General features: G+C 45.6%; 1 protein-coding gene across 2 annotated transcripts in view; it reads right to left on the bottom strand.

Moving 5' to 3' along the window:
* Nucleotides 1–544: 544 nt before the first annotated feature.
* Garem1 (GRB2 associated regulator of MAPK1 subtype 1) overlaps nucleotides 545–19612 on the bottom strand; it is a 177187-nt gene continuing 158119 nt past the window's right edge. Inside the window, exons 5-6 of one of the 2 annotated variants that reach the window (XM_057788866.1) lie at nucleotides 7110–7276; nucleotides 545–5611 (exon numbers count right to left, since the gene is read on the bottom strand). In XM_057788866.1, the coding sequence (XP_057644849.1) occupies nucleotides 4711–5611; nucleotides 7110–7276 (1068 nt within the window). In that variant the 3' untranslated portion in view covers nucleotides 545–4710. The remainder of the gene's footprint in view (nucleotides 5612–7109; nucleotides 7277–19612) is intronic. The other variant, XM_057788867.1, reaches the window with a different exon arrangement.

The raw sequence follows: 19612 nt of genomic DNA, 5'->3' as shown, positions 1-19612 counted from the left end.
GAGACTGTAGGAAATGGGGGCATGAATGACTCCGGGAGTCCTCTGATTGAGAAATAAGATGTAGGAAGTGATTTTATGATAAGTTGAGAACAACGAAAACTCTAACCAATCTCATCCTCCAGTCTCTCTGTAAAACTTACTTAGACAGTAGGGCGAATAGGCCTGCCTCCTCACCAGCACCTGGGAGCGCTGCTCTGGGCCATCTCTGCATCGGTGGAACAACACTGAAGCCAAAGACAGAATTTGCATCAGCTCCCCTCTCACTGGAACATGTATACTTTCTTTCAAATTAAAAGATATCTGCACTTGTCTTTTGACCACACAGGTACTGGGTCCTTTTTGAATGACACGGTTGCCTGGTTACCAGAGTCTATAAACTGTTGTTTTTATCTTGCCTGTCTCAATTCAGAATGGGGTTTGCAGTATTAGAATCCTTTTCTAGGTCCTCATGTCTGAGGGGTTGGAGAATGAGGCCTTTGAGAAGTCAGTACTAGGTCTGACTCACTCAGGAAAAACCGCAAGAGCAACCTTGAAAATTTCTTTACTTATAGACATTTCAGAACCATTTAAATCAACAGACAATGGATTATTTTTGACATAACATACTGGATTCTCTTGAGGTACACATTGGGTCCATTAGATAACGCTCTGGAAAGCAACACAACCAACTGCTGACATGGAGTTAGCAGCCCACTGTTTCCCCAGCCAAGAAACTGTACAGACACTTCTAAAATCCTTAGAAAATACAATTTCCGTTTAAGTGAAGGAAAATTTCTTAACTTCTCGAGTTTCACTTTTTTCTGAGTCTTAGATGAAGCAATATTCCGAATGGAACAGAATATAAAGACAGGGGTCAGGTTTATGAGTAGGGGATTATCTAAGTCCTATCCTACAGGACACTGTAAACCAGGGAACTCACCATCCGCTAAGCTCTGTGACAAAAGGCATAGCTTTGGAGTTAGACAGAGGAGCACAGCTACAGACGAGGTTTGCACCTAGCTTGAGACGTTTACTTGTTTCTTATCATCACAATGAGGCAAACTGTAAAACAAGAAGTCTTGAAAACTCAGAAATGTGAACTTGACATGATAGGGCCACCAGGATCCGACATTACAAACCCACAGTATAATAAAAGTCCTGCTTGCCGCATTTTGTTCTCTGGCCCTTTGATTCTTCTTTCCTTAGCAGCTTCAGATTTTCAGAAAAGCAATGGCAATGGGTGTTATGGAAATGTTTCTGAAAGCCTCATGTGTCCAACAGATGTTAAGTTTTGGTAGACTGCAACACAAATTTATTGGGTTCTTTGGAGAAGTATTTTGTCCCCCAGTTTGCTACTCAGGGTATATACTTCCAGATGTTAGGCATGAGGAACACACTAGGAAAATGAAGGGCTCTCCACCCATCCACACCTACCCCCTGAAATCTCAAGGAGGTGAGTGGATGCTAGGCAGGTGGCTCGGCAATGAGAGTGGTGCTTGTTATGTGTGTATCTGACCAGCTGGAATGGACTGTCACATTTCCCATAAGGCGGTGGCATTTCTGCAAGATAAGAATAAACACTACAATTTAGCTGAATGGGCAGTTTGGTACAACTTCATAAATTTGAATGGTGTGTGTGGGCTGAGAGAGTGTACATGGACATTTCACAGTTCATAAACTTGAGCGGTTCAACTTAAAGATAGAACTTGCAGGGAGTTGGAAGATTCTGTGGCAGGATTGGTGGGAGAATGCTGGAGTTTTCGCTCTGAACTGACTTGGTATTTTACATTTCAGCTGCTTGGCTTGTTTTATTGCTGATGCTCTTTCCTGATGGGAGGGGGCAGGAAGATTTTAGACATGAGTTTAAGGATCACCCAAAGATCCTGTTTAGACAGTACTTCTCCACAAGTCCTACGGTCACTTACAGGGTTGTAGGGAATCTGCCACAAAAAGAGAGAGGTATTGTCTTGACCTGGCTGGTTGGAAGAGGTTCCACTGTGGGATGTGGAAGGCGAGAGCTGTTTCTGCCTTCTGCTCTATGTAGCAAGTCTCATTCCCTCTGCTCGCTTGTGAATTCCTTGTCTAGCCAACATCCTCCGCAGACAGGTGCTCAGCTCAGAAGTGGCAATTATACTTATTTGTGGCTTTCAGAAATGCCAGTACTAATTATCATTAAAAAATTCCAAGTCAGTAAAAGAAAACAGGAGACAGTGAAAGACAGATGCATTTTTCCTCTACAGTATTCCAAGTTTTAGTGTCTTGGGGTGTTTACTGTATGTCTTAGAAGGGGCTGTCATTGCTTCCATCTGTGGGCTCTTTAAAGATGGGACACAATACTCTCCATAAATCCACCTTCAGGAAAACTTCAGAGTCTCTCATGCACACATACAGTGTCAGCAACTGTGATTTTGAAACATAAACAAGTTCTCAGAGGGCGGGGGTCATCTCTTTCCTCAGCCTCGGGTCTGGCACACAGAAAAGGCTCAGTGAATGTCCAAGGCCTATTCTTGCTCTCAGGGAGGCTCCAGGATCCCAATCAATACAGAGTTGGCACAAGTACACCAGGACCAAAGCAAACTAAAAGAAGATGGACAATCTTATTTTGTTTAAGGTTCTTGCAAAAGATGCATCACGGCAATTGTTTATGTGGGGACAACCTTCACAGTAAATGCAAGCCAACTGTGTGGCCTGCGGATGAGTTTGAGAATCACGGTCAAGTGCTGGGTACTAGAGGATGGACAAAGGAAGGTTTGTCAGCGGTGATCACAGTGCCTCTACTGCAGGTTGTATGTCTTTATTCTCAAGGTTAGTAATGCTCTTAGGCTAGGCGAACTTTCTAAGGAGTTAATTCCTCTCACAGAGGGTTGCTTTCTGAAACAGATTTTCCACGAGTCTCGGTTGTGAGAGGGCAGAACAGGAACTTCAATGATTCACGAATGGCTTCTGAAGCATTCCAGTTGCTCAGTTTTATGGAAGATTCTTTTGACTTGCACTGTAGTATTTACATCTAGGATGTATGTTAGGACAGGAGAAAGAACTTGGCTTCTTTTAATGCGGTCAGAAATGACAAACTAGACTAGGTGTCAATTCATCTCAGCTCTAAATCACAAGATGGAATTAAGGAGCTTTCTAACGGAAAGAAATAGTGACGTATTCACAGGACTGCAAGTGCTGGCTGCTGGCTCTTGCTCTTAACAGTTATTTTTTTGGTGAGTAGGAAGACATGATATGGTCAATCCTTCAGAATACCCTGCCTCCTGGTGGCCAAACAACCTCACCTGAGAAGCTCAGGTATGCATCTTGTTAAGAGAATGTCTGCCCAGTTAGAATCTGGGGACAGACCCAGGAACTGTTTGGAGGGTACATTTGTTGCTCAGAAAGAAACAGGAACTCTTTGAGGTTATATGCCTTCAAAGAGTCAAGCGTGGGGATATGATGCTATATTTTAAAGTATTCGATCACATTTAGCAAAATCCTTAGATACGTTCTGGAATTCTCAGAATATGAGTACGGTAATTATTATTATTAGTTATTATTATTACTTTAGAGAAATAGAAAGAGGAGGTCTGTGGAATTAGCAAGTACTCATTGATATTTTACGAATCAGTGCAGAGATGTGGCGTATATAACAGAGAGGTGGTCTGTCTGAGTCACGAGCTTTCCTAACACAAGAGGTGTGGCGAGAAGTCCTCCCGTGTGTAGAGAAATGCTTCTCAGATTTCTCCCTGGGACACACGGGAGGAAGGTGGCTGTCGTGTCCTCAACCATCACATGGGTTCGCAGGAATCTGCCCTCGCAGGGCTTAGATATCACATTAAATCCTTCAACACTCCTGACTGATCACTCCTGAGTTTTCAGGGTGGAGCCTACGAGGCCAAGCTTCAAAGGTCAGGGTCTGAGACTCTTTAGAATCATCCTGCCAACTGGTCTTAGAGAATTCACTCAGTTAAAGGCCCCTAAACCTCAATGGATATTAGAAAATTAACAGATGTTATTTAAAATATCAGATTCAAAAATTACATTTCAACATATCTGCATGTGCTGCATAGGAACACACACCTATTTTGTTTTTTCTCTGCTCAATAAAACTAGCAGCAGGTACAGATCAAATGTAATGGTCATGATCTGTGTCATTTCCAAGGACATCAGATGTCCTCCATCAAAACATGATTTTTGGAAAATGCCTTTTGATAAAAAGATCTCCACCAAGCATATAACATCAAAGTGTCATTTCACACCACTAACATTGTCAGGCACAAGAGTTAAACAATTGGCATGAAGCAAAGCAAGCCGCAGAATACAAGTAACTGTCGGACGGACGTACGGACGTCGACTCCCCGCGGAAGGGACTGCTCCCAAGTGTTTATGTCTTTCAGCTTTGGCTGTTTGTAATAAATACCATGCCTTCTTGAAAACCTACTGGAGTAAAAATGAGTTCTCTGAATATGACTTTAGTTCTTTTAGCAGCTGTTGAATGTTGAGTGACGTACAAGGCACACCTCTAAGTGTTCTGTGCAGCATCTTTATTGATGTACAAAATAGCCTGTTCACCATTCAGAAATGGAGTCTGCATAGTAAGACTTTCTCTAGCTCTATTTACAGAGAAGGACTTTTGTTCTGTTTTTTCTCTCTCTCTCTTTTTTTTTAGTGCAAAAACATGGATTTGAGACCTAGCCCACCCTGCTAGCACACGTTTCTCAGCTCTGTTTCATGCTGACCAGGGACATTTGGCTATATCTTGGGCCTCCAGCCATTTATAAACTGCATTATTTTCTTCACCTGCAGTTTGCTTAGTTTGAAATCCTCCGAGAGGATTTCTTCCGTTAACTGAACAAGCAAATTCCCATCGATCTTTTCTGTGACAAAGAAAGCTATGACATCTTCAGACAAACCAATGAACCGTAAGGACTTGGACACTTCCTCTATAGAGAGTCCGGATAGGTCGGCAGGTGGCTGCCATGGGGAACCATCCCCACAGGATCTGGGGGCCAGCTGGAGGTGGAGTGGAGATGAGAAAGGATAAGAGACAGCGAAGACGTCCTGCACGCCCTTTCTCACAAAATACTGGTCCTCAGAGAGGTCCAGCGACCCTGCTGTGGGGTCCTCCTCAGCACCATCAATTTTCAGAGGCAAAGGAGATGTTTCAGGGGTGATTCTCTGTTCCACTGGCTTTGGGGCCCTTGGGGGCAAGGCAGGGCAGGAGATGCTCTGCTTGGTCATGCCAGCTGCAAGGGAGCTGTTCTCGGAGTTCTCCAGAGAGTAGCTGGCAGACTTGGGGCAACTGGAGCCGCCGCCGCTGCTGAATTCTGCAGAGGCTGTGCTGGGTGGACTGCCTAAGAGCTCGCAGTCATCAAAGTCAAAAGGGGCCGGGCAGTTTCTCTTTGGTGTGCCAGGTGTCTTCTGTCTGGGGTAGCTGTAGCTCCTGCTTGGATCGAGCAGGAAGTCACTCCGTGTCTGGCTCTCCGATGCTCCCGAATAATGGTTGGGCCACGAGAGTCTGGAGGCCAGAGCGTCACCAGAAGGACTTCCAAACGGGGACTTGGGGTCCACAGAGTCACTCTTTATTCGGTTGCAAGGGTAGCAGGAAACAGGGGCACTGTCAGGAGGACTCGGGTCACTCTTAGTGGTGCTGCTTAAAAAAAACACACACATACACAGAAAAGGAAGTTAGTAAAATATAATTTAACCTTAGCCTTTGGGAGGTAGGGGGAACTCTGTGAGTTTGAGGCCAACCTGGTTTTCATAGTGAGACCCTGTTTAAAAACAGTCAAACCTCAAGCTTTTCTTTATCATTATTCATAGATGTTATTTCTAAGGTGTAAGGGCAACACGTGTGTGTATATGTGTATGTGTGCGTCTATGCACACGCACATATATATATATATACACACATCTTCTTGAATTTAATAAATTACTATTAACTTTTTTCTTTTAAAGACTAAATTTCTTTGTATTTGTAGATATGTGCATAATGATTTAAAATGCTGTAGTAGAGATAAAAATAATATATGCATACACATAAATAATGTATAGTTTAGCTAATAAGAAAGTACAGTTCGTAAGGGCCTGCGTCTTCATATTGAGAAAAATTTTCATGCCATGCTTTGGTCCAACACTGAAGAATAATGTCTGAGGTGGGCAAGGGTGGAGACAGAGTGGTGGCAAGTGTCTCATAAAATCATACAAGAACCAATGATCTGGCCATATCGCCACTGTCCATAACTCTGCATCCTCCCCAAAATGCCTATCCTTGCCTTGGTTTCAAACAATAGAGTTAACACATAAGCATTTTAATGTCCAGACAGGAAAAATGAAATAAAACATGCCTACACAGACTCTAAAGTTTAAGAGCACAGGCAGAGGTTCATTCGTCCTAGAGGCCACACTTCCACATTCTCCTATTGACGTGGGTGGGACCAGAGTATGCCGTAAGGCTGCTGAACAGGCTGAGGGGAGTGGGCGGTCACGTCTGAGGGAGCAGCAGAGGAAATGGGCATTTTGTTTCACAGAAGAACTAACTTAGTTTTCTAAGAAAAACGGGGATGGTCTGTTTTGTTTCTCTAGACAAACTACAGTTGAAAGTTACATAGAGCCAGCATACTATAACTTGAGAGCACTGAAGAGAACTTTTTAGAAAACAACACCCATTTGTCAGTAGTGAAGCAGGCTGTGTCTTATGAGAGCACAGAGTTCTGGAGAGACCCAGACAGGAGCATCTTTGCAGCCATCGCCAAGAGGGGATTATTCCTGCTGGGTTCAAGTTCAGAGTAGAAGGCCGAGGGGAGCCTTTGGGTTTGAGGTCCTGACAGAAGGTGTTGTCTGCTGCTTGTATCCAAGTCAAGATGAAAATAACCAGAGTCAGCTTCCGAGAAGCAACGGAAGCCCACACGCTGCTTCTAAGAGGAGGGGCTTTCCTTGGCGTCTCACAGACCCTTGTGGCATCTTTTCTTATCATGATACCAGCTAGTCCATCAAACCCAGCAGGGGCCAAACTATGTTCTTGCTATAACCTTAGCTTTAAGAGGCAAACACCACTTCTTCTCCCACCTTGCCGCCAGATGAGATTCTCAAGGCCCATGAGCTGGCTGGTAAGGAGCTGGGTTGCTGTGGCTTCAGACAGGAAGACTTACATGTTATGCAGCCCTGAAGAATAGTAGGACAGGGTGGGGCTGGGAGAGCGAGTCTGTGGCCGAACAGGCTTGGCTGTGCGAGGAGGGATGGAGGGACTTGTGGATAGAGGCTTGGAGCTTCTGGGTGGAACAGGTGGAGCGTTCAGGAGCCGGCATTCTTCCCTGACCTGGCGTGCGAAAAGAACACTTCAGGTTAGCAACAGGCTGATAGGACCAAGGCATGGATTTGGAGATGGCGTGGAAGGCTGAGGGTGAGGCTGTGGACACAGCTCTGTCTTGCAGGGTTGGGGGTACTTTAAGCAGTGAAGGCAGTGGGTAAGCAGGAGGCACACACACAGAAAAATGGGGCAAACAAAAAGGTGCGCGCGCGCACACACACAAACTGCTGGGAACAGACTGATCTGGAAGAAAATTGTGTGGTGAGTGTCAACTTCTGCAGAAATAAAGCAAGAAATGGGAAATACAAGCTCGAGGGATGCCAGGATGCATGGAGCAGACATGGATGTGGGAAGCAATGAGGATGTCAATCATGACGATGAGAGAGGATTAGGCTCTGTTTGAGTCCTGTTTATTTCCCAAATGCAATCCAATTGGACTCAAACCTTTGGCAATGTGGACTTCATTTTTTTACACTGACTTTGTATGTGCGTACACACGTGGATATGCATGTGTGAGCTGTGCCATGGAACCTGTGTGGAGGTCAGAGGACAATTTATGGGAGTCAATTCTTTGCATCAACCATTTGGGTCCTGGAGATCAAATTTAGGCCGTGAGGCTTGGTGGCTTTTACCATTGAGCCTTCTGGGGCAAAATGTGGGCTTTCTTCAGGGCTAAGGCTCCACTGACAGCTATGTCTGGTGCCTCTCAGATATTGATGTGTGTAAATTCAGTGACCTCGTTAAGATGCAGATTTGAATTTAGGAGATCCAGGCTGGGCTCGGAGAGTTGACATTTTCTTTCCATCTTTTACGGTGCTGAACTCAGGGCACTGTATATGCTAGACAAATGTTCTAGCTACTGAGCTACGATCAGCCCTTTCAAAAGTTACTGTTGAAGCCAGACAGGGTGTTGCATGTCTGTAATCCCAGCACTCAGAAGGTCACAGCAGTAGGATTGCCATGAGCTAAGGCTAGCCAGGGCTCCATAGTGAGAGTCTGTTTCAAGAAAGCTCCGGAGTCACTACCTTTTCTTTTTCTTCCTTTCCTTTCCTTCTCTCCTCTCTCCTTCCCTTTCTCTTCTTTCCCCTTCCTTCCTTCCTTCCTTCCTTCCTTCCTTCCTTCCTTCCTTCCTTCCTTCCTTCCTTCCTTCCTTCCTTCCTTCCTTCCCTCCCTCCCTCCCTCCCTCCCTCCCTCCCTCTCTCCCTCTTTTCCTTCCCTTTCTTTTGTTTGCCCCCACCTTTTTTTTTTGGGGTACAGTTTTCAAAGTCAGCCATGTTGGCTTGGAACTTGTGACTCACCTGCTGCAACCTTCTGGGTAGCTGGCTTACAGAAAGGCATGACTGTGTCTGGCAGAGTCTGTATTTCCTACAAGCAGCAGGGTAATTGTGATGCTATGGGTCTATGGACCACACAGCTGCAGAGGGAGCAACGAGGTAGCACTCCAATTCTAGAGCAGAACTTATACTGATACAAAGCTACCCCTGCTAGTCAGATCCAGGTGACCTAGGATGCCTGGGGCTTTAGCAAAGTGACTGTCCTTACCCAAGCTGGCTTTCTGGTCACTCTAGCTTTTCTCAATACCATTCTTATTCATGAAGCCTGACTATGGCATGCCCTTCTCCATGTCAGGCAGCAGGGGGCACTTGATGCCTGGCTGTGCAAGTCCACTCCGAACCTCTGAGACTCTGAGACATCCCCACCTGCTTTCAGGCTGCGTTCCGGCATTTCTCTCACCTTTTCCAGCAACAACGTGTCTTAGGGACAACGGAAATAGCAAATGCCCACCAGCTTTGGTGACGAGGATACTGAAGATGAAGTGGACGGACTCATGCGATATATATACTTTCTTTGTTGACTATATACACACTGGGCTTCCAACTGGAGTCCAGGCCCGATTCTCTTGCTAAAGAAAATCAGCTGGAAAAGGAAGCCAGGTGATGATGAGTAGTGCCTTGAACCTTGATTCAAGTGAGGTGGAAGCAATCTTATTTTTTATTAAGTTTTTTGAGACAGAATCATTTTGAATGATTTACTTATTTTCAGTTTATGAGCATTGATTGGTGTTTTACCTGCATATCTGTCAATGTGTGTGAGGGTGTCAGGACCCTTGGAAATGGAGTTACAGACAGTTGTAAGCTGCCATGTGGGTGCTGGGAATCAAACCCAGGTCCTCTGAAAGAGCAGTCAATACTCTTAACCACTGAGCCATCTCTCTAGGCTGGAGACAGAATTATTATACAGGCACACTGGTCTTAAACTTTGTATGTCGTAGAGGATGACCCTGAACCCATCTTTCTGCCTGTACCCCCCAAGTGCTGGCTTACAGGTATACCCTACCGTAGCCAATGGGGGTGATTAAAGAGCACCATTCACTGTACTTCATTATGGCACCGGGGGTTTCTGCTCCTAGGACTGGGTTGGGAAGAAGAGGGCTACTCATTCAAGCAGCTCTACAAGCTAAAGCAAAATACTTTGGTAGATTTCCTCCTCAATGGCTAGAGCAAGTTTTCTGTTTTGTTGCCTTTGAAAAAGGTAATGCCGCAGAAAAGTAGCCCTTATCAAAGTTCTGCAGCAAATACAGACCGTTGCAGAAAACCACAACAGGTCACAGTGCAGACAGCAACTGGTCATGTAGGGCACATCCCAAGGGATACACCTACAGTACAAAGCTCTGCACTAAAGGCTCTCGAGACAGTTTGGAAGAGCAAAGATTATAAGAGCCAGAGGACCAGACAATCTGCTGTGACATTTTCTCCTAGAAATGACAGGGAAGCCACACCTATGACACCTCAACAATATGGCTGCCTAAATGAGACCTCAACAAGGACACCACCACAGACAGGCTAAAGAGGAAGACGGAAATACGGGTCTTGTCCTTATACAAAGAACTACAGGAAGCTAAGGGCAAGAGGAGTCTCTCCCCAGGGAGGAGTCCGCTTATTGATTATTCAATACCAAGATGTCAGCTCTGAAAGCATGTTCATGCAAACAACAGCGAAAGAAATCAGAGAGTTGTATTTATGTATTTATGTGCTTATATATATTTGGAACAATAGCAATTATAAACAAAGAGGACATGAACTTGAAAGAGAATGGGAAGGTGGAATGAAGAAAAGGAATGGAAGGAAACAATTATATTTTTATTTTTAATAGATTTATTCATTTTATCCTATGTGTTCTGCCTGCATGTATGTATGTGTGCCACATGTGTGCTTGGCACCCACAAAAATAAGAAGAGGGCACCGGTCCCCTAAAACTGGAGTTATGGATGGTTGTAAGCCACCACGTAGGTACTGAGAACTGGACCAGGTCTTCCACAAGGGCAGCGAGTGCTCATTGCCTCTGAATTAATTAAAATAAACGGTGGGCAAGGTGTGGTGGTCCACGTACGCATCTTTGATTCCAGGGTTTGGAGGTAGAGGCAGGCGATCTCCGTGAGTTTGGTTTAGAGAGCGAGTTCCAGACTAACTAGGACTACATAGTGAGACCCTGTCTCAAAAACTAAACAACTCTTCTTAAAGAAAAAAAAAGATGGTAGCAGTGGGTAACTACAGAAAGGGACCCATAAGCAATGGGGTCTGCAGAGCAGGGAGGACTGTTCAGCTCTGACACTGGGGTGCTCTGCTTTTCTCAAGAGGAACTGGCTAATGTTTTAATTTTTTTTTAAATAAATGACTTCTCAATATCATAATTAAGCAGAATGTAAAGAAAAAGCTTAGTGATGAATTCAATTTGGAATATCTACATTTTAGAATCAGTCATTAGGTATGATACTTCATTAGGAACAGCCTCCCTCGCCTGTCAGCTGAGATATGCTGAGATGCCCATTGCAAGGTACATTTCAATTTAGAATATTTGGCTGACCTTAACCTTGGAACTCTAAAAATCATACACTTGCAGCTGAATGGGACCTGAGGTATGTTCCCCTTTCCTGTTCTTATGACTGAAAGCACCTGGGGTATTTGGACAGCACCTTCATAGCTGGGCAGTTCTTCCCGTGGATGGGGGAAGGTGCACAGGAAGCAGCTCTAGATGTCAGCGCCTGGTGTGGGGGGAGCTGCAGCTAATGGAGGGTTTACGGCCAAACTTCAGAATGGAATCTGGGACACAGGCTGTGTTGGGAGCTTCCCCAGGCTCGGAAAGGAGTCCGGGTCTAACTCAGTTCATGAAAACACCAAGCTTCCTTAAAACGTCCTTTGGAAAGACAGTCATATTAAAAGCAACAACTAATCCTCAGCATGGGTTCTGAGCATCTTCCTGCACAGGCACAGAATGAGGGGCTCGCACTGCCCCAGGCTGGCAGGAAGGGCAGTCCTCGATGCAGTGAGGTGGCTGGTTGGGCTGCAGATACGGCTTCTCTGATGAAGTCTTATTTCATGGCATAGTATGGGAAGGGTTACAGGCTTCGGCAGGATGTACACATCCTGGCATTCGGAGGTTATAAATAGTAAGGGTTGGTTGTGCCATCTTATTTCCTGTCTTTCATGTCAGCTCTCTTCTTCGCTTCTTGATTTGATTCAACACAAGACATTTCTATCCAAGAAGAGGGTAGCTATGCTGTAAATGAATTTTATCTCACAATAAAAGCTAACCACAGGACAGGGTGGTCAAGCAGCCTGTTTCCTGCTTTCTCCCATATTCAGTTCACTTTCACGTGCTACACGCCCAGCACATTCCTTCTGGAAGTCTCTGCATGTGGCTTTCATCATGCTCTTGCCCGGTTGATGAAGACTAGCCTTGGCTGGTCTTCCACTGAGGCCTTTGCAGGCTAGCACTGACCCATCTTCCTAGGCCAGTTCTCAAACTCTTCTTTCTCCCTCCTCCTTCCATTCCCCACCCAAGCTATTCCTTCTCCTCTTCCTCCCTAGCAATGGAGCTGTTTGGAGGCTCCTCTGTCACTTAAAGGACCTTGTGCTTTCCTGACTCTTCTCTGTTATAGTTTCTTGCTAGTCACCACACTCAATCAACCATTCCTGTTGCCTGGTCCTAAAGGCCACATGTTCTCTCTAGCCACTAGGATGGATCGCTGCTTCTGAGCTAGGCTAACACACTGTTACAGCGACACCCTTCATGTGCAGGTTTTTTTAATTTTTAATTTTGTTTAAAAAAGAAAACATACTATCTTTTTTCATTATACATACACAATCTAAGTTCCCACTCCCTTCCCTCCATATACACCCTCCACACCCCTCATCCACTCCTCAGAGAGGGCAAGGCACATTGCTTTGGGGGAATATCCAAAGTCCTCCCTACTATATCTAGGCTGAGCAAGGTATCCATCCAAAGACAATAGGATCCCAAAAAGCCAGTACAAGCAGTAGGGCTAAATCCTGGTGCCAATGCCAGTGGCCCCCTCAGTCTGGCCCAGCCATGCAACTGTCAACCACATTCAGAGGGACCAGTTTGGTCTTATGTTTGTTGCTTCCCAGTCTGGCTGGTGTTGGTGAGCTCCCATTAGCTCAGGTAGACTGTTTCAGCGGGTGAACCCATCATGGTCTTGGCCTCTTTTCTCATATTCTCATTCCTCCCATTCTTCAACTGGACTTTGGGCCATGTGCATTTAATTAGCTCAAAATGACTCAAAGAGAGTCAAAATGGAATGGACCAATGCCATTGTTACTACTCTCTAGTGGATACAGAGCTGAGAGATCTGTCCCCTCTTGCTGGAATATGTTACACAGAACTTCAGGTGAAAGTTAACTAAACAGGTTAATTTCTTTAAAATAAAACATGCAGCAAAAATGCACTTCTACTTTTAAATTTAAACTGGACATATCTTTTACATTCTAATGTGGAAAATTAGATTAAGCCACATGGGCTCGGTATAAGTTTCTGTGGCACCTGGCATATAGACTACCATCCCGTCTCTATCATAATTTGATATGCTAATGAGGTAAAAAGAGAATGACTAAATTCCTCAACTAGAAATGGCATGAATGGTCAGTGTTCCCACGCTCCCAATAATTCCTATCCCCAAATAAGCATGTTATACACTATTCTGTGCCTGGCAGACGAGGGCTTTCAGAACTTCAGTTGGCAACAAGGCGCCTGTGTTTTCAGGAACAAACGCTGAGCTTGCTGTGATGAACAACGTTCTGTTTTGAATGACTGTTCACTGGATCACAGGTGACCTTCGCCCATCTCTAGGGGACGTCTGGGTGTTCATAGACATTCCCTGCACCAGCCTCCCACTGTTTAAGCAAAAGCCAGAGGACACGGTCTGGACCCAGGTGACAGTGTGAAAGCTGGCTCCCGCCAATCCAGAGCCTTGCCACCTTGGTCCCCGGGGTCTTCCCTCATCTTACCAAACACACAGAGCCTTGCCACCTTGATCCCCAGGGTCTTCCCTCATCTTACCAAACACAAGCCACTACTACTGTGGGCCACTTGTTCTTAGTATTTACACGGGTGACAGCTAGAGCTAAACAGAAAGTTAATTCATGTAAAGGCACAACGGTGAGTTGGTCTTCCAGAGCCTACGTGGTACAGGGAGGTACATTCGAGTTCCTGCAATCTAACTCACGGAAAACATCTAGGAGAGCAAGAAGAAAACTGTCACAGGCATCTGTCCTGGCGTCAACAGCTAGGACATGGTCTACTTGCAGGGTTTCTAAGAGTCTAGTGACTCCTTCCCTATATAGTTAACTTTGTTTTTCTACTCAGACGTTCAAATGCATGTCGAGTGTCTACCATTGAGGTAGGGCTGAGTGTGCAAAGAGAAGTTAACTCCCAGAGTTAGCTCTAACTCTGGAGGGAAACAAATACAACAAAGATAAAAATTGGTATGTGTGTCAATAGAAATATGAGCAGAGGATCATGGGAGCACCATGAATTTACTCAAGATAGCAGCAGAATAAATTCATAGGATGCTTTAGTGGAAAAGTCTTGGGGAAGCAGGATTAAGGGTGTAAGAAAGGTGTAGAGGGCACGATGTTAGAAGCCCGGTACACCTAGCATCCACATTTAATAGCTAACAACCACAGTGTCACGTAATAGGGGCAGAAACTCAGAAGAAGAGGGCAAGGAGAAACCATGACATTCAAGGCTGAAAATACTGCTTGGACTAGACTTTGTATTCACTGATGCAATCTGAAGTCCGGGTGGCACTGAGTGAGCCCCCAAGGGAAGAAAAGGAGAGGAGAAAAACAAGTGAGGGCACTGTGCTGTTCACGGGGAACCATGGAAAGATGGAATGGGGGGGGGGCGGAGGAGGGAAGACGGTGGACAGAAGATGCAGGGTGAAGATGGAGAAGCATTACTGTAAGGTGTCAGGAAGCCCGAGAAGGTGGAGAAGAAGCACCATACGGCACTCAGCGGGTCGCTGGAAGGCTCAGCAAATAGGGCGTGAGTGATGGGAAGGGCACAGAAGGCACATTCCGGTGAGAAGGAAAGGAGAATGGAGTCAGTGGGACCGGCCACTTGCTTCTGATAATGGCCAGGAAGGAAGGACGAGCGGACACATGTTAGAGAGAACCTTGAGAAATGTGCCTGGGTACATCTCATGCACCTCTGGGCCTGTAGACCGAACTCTCGCTGATGAGGATGGAAAGGGGAATGAACACAGACTCTCACTGTTTCCTGCCTTTGCCGTGCCCCTGCTGGCCACACCCCACTAGAAAACTGACGTGTGCTAACTTACTTGCAATCAGCTCACCTGAGGATAAATGGATCTAACAGCATGGGGGGGTGGGTAGTCCTGAAGGAGTCAAACACAACTTCAATAGCTGGGCCGAAACCAAATGCATCATGGAATGGGACAGTTCCTTGGCTCTTTTTGAAGATGGACTGGAAAGTTAAACTTGAGCTCTTGCCTCCCGGGGACAGGTATTTAATCTTTCCTGCCCCCTAAAAGCAGCGCTGTTACAGCTTTCCTTAGCTGTGAGAACATCCTGCCAGGAACAGGGTAAAGAACAATAATTGGGAAAAAAAATGGATAACTTTTTTTTTTCTTGAAATGCCCATGTTAAGAATAATTTATGAAAATTTAATTGTACAAAGTGGGTTCCTGCGTGGTTGGAAAACAGGCCGGAAAAATATATATGTTTTTACAACAAAAATTCGAGTTTTGCATGTCATTGTGGTATTTTTACATATAATGAAAGTTTATTTTCTCCTACTCCATAATTTTGTCCTATACTTCCTGGGATTAAAAGAATACAAAAAATAAAAGTTGCCTCAAGTATCTACGGAGGATGAGACTTTGATTAGGTGACTTTTCTTAATAAGCCTTTATTTCTGGATATGCTGTAACTCCCTGCTCTTACTCTGGATGGAATACACCTCCACTAGCTGGCCAGTGAGGCAGCTTAGGAAAAGGAAACAGATCGCGTCACCAGTCACATTCCTTGCTTTCCATCCTTTAGATGTCTTTCTGGGAAAAAAACTCAGTTTTATAGCAGAGGCTGAAGGGAAGCAAGTGGGCGTGGGGACACACCCGTCCAGGTCACACCTCTTTGGAGCTCACTCCCTAAACCCACCTAGCACACCAGGTGGTGGTGGTGCTGGCGGGGGCGGGGGTAACCGGCAGGAAAGATTACACTACCTGGGACTGTGAGCAGTCACTAAAGAGCTTTTGACTCCTCACCTGAGTTGAGTCTTTTGCTTCCATACGGACAGCACTTCAGACACAGACATGCCAGTGCTGAACTTGGTGGAAAGACGGGCTCACCTTCATTATGACTTTTTTCTCCAAAAGAACCAAACTGAGGCCAGTGCCGGCAATCCAAAGAAAGGAGTTTTGTAACTACGCTGCCTTGAACTTTGTAACCTTGCCTTCCCTGCGTGCTCTCTGCCCTGCGTTTTACATTTCTTCCCACACTCCGTCTCCCAGATAACAAAATCATTACAGCCCTAAGAAATCTTCTTTATAAAGAGGCTTTTATACAAAGAGTTCATAACCCTGTCACATAGCCATAAGTGGGTATTTTCAGCCAAACAGAAACACAAGTTTTATCTTATCAAAATGCAATGAATGAATCTCCGCTGGATTAATCTCCCAAGGCCAACCTACAGTCTAAATCCCCATTCTCAGCCGTGGTGTCTTATTTTCCTTCCTTTCATTGCACTTCGACCACAGGATCTGAGAGAGAGCCTACTGGGAGAGGGCCTCCAATATTCAAGCCTCAGGCAAGGGCGACCAAGAGGGAGCTGCAGTCACTCAGCTGGAGGCATAAGGGCAAATGGCTCTGAAAGGGAGCTGTTGTTTAAGATCAAGGGTGCCATGCAGTTGGGGCCTAGGATAAAGACTTTCCTGAGAAAGAAGAAAATATATGACATATATCACTCACGGCATATAGCTTTCCTGTCCTCAGTGAATGTCTGAAACAAGACTTTCCCACCAGGGTACTACAATTATCTTTATTAGCATACTAGTCACTGAGAGTTCCAGTGGACATAGGAGGAAAAAAAAAAGGTCTTAGTTTAAAAAATTTCATTTCAAAACAACCTACCTGAAATGGAAGGCAATTAGTTTCAGAATTACCGAAAACAGCATACTAATTTCGACGTCATTTCAATTAATAAATGAAAGCCCAGGTATGGCTTGCTTACAAAGTATTCCTCAAAAGTTGTAATTAAAAGTAATTAAATGCCAAAGTTCTAGGAGACCTCATTAATTAGCGGAATCTTGAATGGAGGCTATTGCAGAGTAGTTAGCTTGATGCACATTATCACTTCCGTGCGTCTTTTTCCTGCCTGGGGGCTGAAAACCAGGGCCTCGTGCACACTAAGCAAGCATTTCAGTGCTGAGCTATATAAACCCCCAGGCTCCAGCTTTCAATTTCTAATGGCTTTCAGTATTTAAACGAATAGTAATACATCAGATGTTCTTAGGTAAACCCGTCTTGGAATGCCTTTTCTGATACTGTTTTTCTTTAAAGACGAGAAGACGTAGGATCATTTGTGTGCAGTGTGTGTGTGAGTGCAGTTACACACATACCATGGTGTGCATGCGGAAGTCGCGGGACTCTTTACGGAAGAGTCAGCTCTTTCTTTCCTACCAGGAGTTCTCGGAGATGAACTCGGGTTGTCAGCCTTACATGTGAAGCATGCTTAGCCATCTCACTGGCTCCTCCCTATATTTGATAAGTGGGAAAATGCAAAGATAAAATACAAAATTGTGGTTGAATTGTTTCTCATGATCACTTCTCTTAGTTCACAGACAAACCTTTCACAGATCTTTCTGAACCTGGGTAGTTATGAAAGACCCAAATTCAGAGGCAGGGGCACCCAGGGCTAAAGGGCTGGTGATGCCACAATCCGGCTTGGCTGCACCAGAGGAAGGGAGAGATCCACCACGGCATCTCGGCTCCAGACAGCTATGCAGGCAGCCTGGGAATATTAGCTCCTTGACACTTGTTCACAGGCACACTTTTTACAAGCACCCTCAAGTTCTTCACACCCCTTCAGTCCCCTTGAAATGACACTTGTTACTGGGGTCCTCAGAGTACTGGGTGATAGTGCAGTTTCTTCCTATTGGGTTTATGGATCTCCCTCCATTGCCAAATAACTGTGAGAGACACTTACCCTGTGAGGTGTTTTCAAAGGCAAGATAAAATACTGTTCTAGTTGTGTTTTTAAATTTACTTATTATGTATACAGTGTTCCCCCTGCATGTCTGCCTGTAGGCCAGAAGAGGGCACCAGATTTCATTACAGATGGTTGTGAGCCACCATGTTGTTGTTGGGAACTGAACTCAGGACCTCTGGAAGAGTAGCCAGCGCTCTTAACCCCTGGGCCAACTCTCCACCTCTGTTCTAGCTTTAAAATCAAGTGTTTTCTTGTATGAGGAAGAGCAGCTCCTCTGAGTATTGATCTGCCTCTCTGGACTTGCACATGCCTGTGTCCCGACCCTTTGGAGGGACCTTACTTCCCCTCTGCACTCATTAGGAAGGAAGGATGGGATGTTGGGGACAAACCTCAGCCGTCCACTCATCCTGTAAGTCCCATTGTGGTGTGCTCCCTTAAGGCATTATTAACGATGAACCTCCCACCTACTAATGATGAGTGACTTCACTCTTCCTCCCACAGCCCAGTCCTCACACCCCGCCTCTCAGGAGCTACAAGGACATCCTGTCTGTCTGAAAAGGCAACATCACTTTCTATCTGGCTGTGAGCTGGAACCCAGCCTACATTCAATTACTGCTCCTCTTCATTTTGAATGTTTACTAAGTGCTAAGGAGTCGTGCCAAGTCTTTTGTGTAACACAATAACACAGCAAAGAACTTATCCCACAGGCACTGACTCTGGAGGGCTCCATATTTTGCCCAAGTGTAAATCTGCTAAGTTGAGTGACGATGCTGGTCTACATGGGGCTCTCAGGCACGACTACATGTAGTGATCTATCCTGTGGTGTGGATACCAGTGCTCCCCTGAGTTCCACCATTGGGGAAATGACTCCAGGGATCCAGGTATCTTCCATTCCCACTGACTGTTAAGCTTGCTGAAGCCTACTCAGACACTGACTTCCAGCTGAAGTGAGTTTCTTCTAGTGCCTGTTGCACCAGGGCCCAGTCAGCCCAGCTGTCCACTCAGGCTCTAAGTCTTAGGTGGTGTGCTTCATTAAGGGCATTATTAATGATGGGTTTCCCACCTTCTAATGACGAGTGACTTCATTCTTCCTCCTATAGCTCAGTTCTCATACCCCGCCTCCTCTTTGCAGCTGCAAAAGCATCCTGTCCATTAGAACAGTTAACAAATTCACAAACACTGTAGTAAAACTGGGTGAGATCAGCAGCTCCAATCCAGAGCTCATCCCAAGTCTTCCTTTCACCAGCATTACAGATTGGGCAATACCCACAACCAGCTAAGTGAATGTACAGAAGCTGCTGGTCCCAGATAGGACGCTGCTGCCCAAATGGCGTCAGAAGGTGGAGACCTGGAGATGCAGTTGGCTGTTTTGGAGTTGGGGATTGAACTGATGCTTTGTGCACGCTAGATAAGTTCTCTGCTTCCAAGCTTTACACCTCTAGTCAGACCCTGGGCTTCACACCTCCAGTAGGACCTGAGCATCACACCTCTGGTCAGACCCTGGGCTTCACACCTCCAGTCAGACACTGAACTTCACACCTCTGGTCAGACCCTGGGCTTCACACCTCCAGTCAGACCCTGGGCTTCACACCTCCTATCAGACCCTGAGCATCACACCTCCCGTCAGACCCTGAGCATCACACCTCAGGTCAGACTTGAGCTTCACACCTCCGGTCAGATCCTGGACTTCACACCTCCAGTCAAACCCTGAGCTTCACACCTCCAGTCAGACCCTGGGCTTCACACCTCCCATCAGATCCTGGGCATCATACTTCCCATCAGACCCTGAGCATCACACCTCCCGTCAGACCTTGAGCA

Source organism: Chionomys nivalis, chromosome 14 (assembly GCF_950005125.1).
Source record: "Chionomys nivalis chromosome 14, mChiNiv1.1, whole genome shotgun sequence".
In the NCBI taxonomy this organism is placed as follows: domain Eukaryota; kingdom Metazoa; phylum Chordata; class Mammalia; order Rodentia; family Cricetidae; genus Chionomys; species Chionomys nivalis.
Note: the sequence above shows the minus strand (reverse complement) of the source record. Positions and strands in the feature narration are given on the sequence as shown.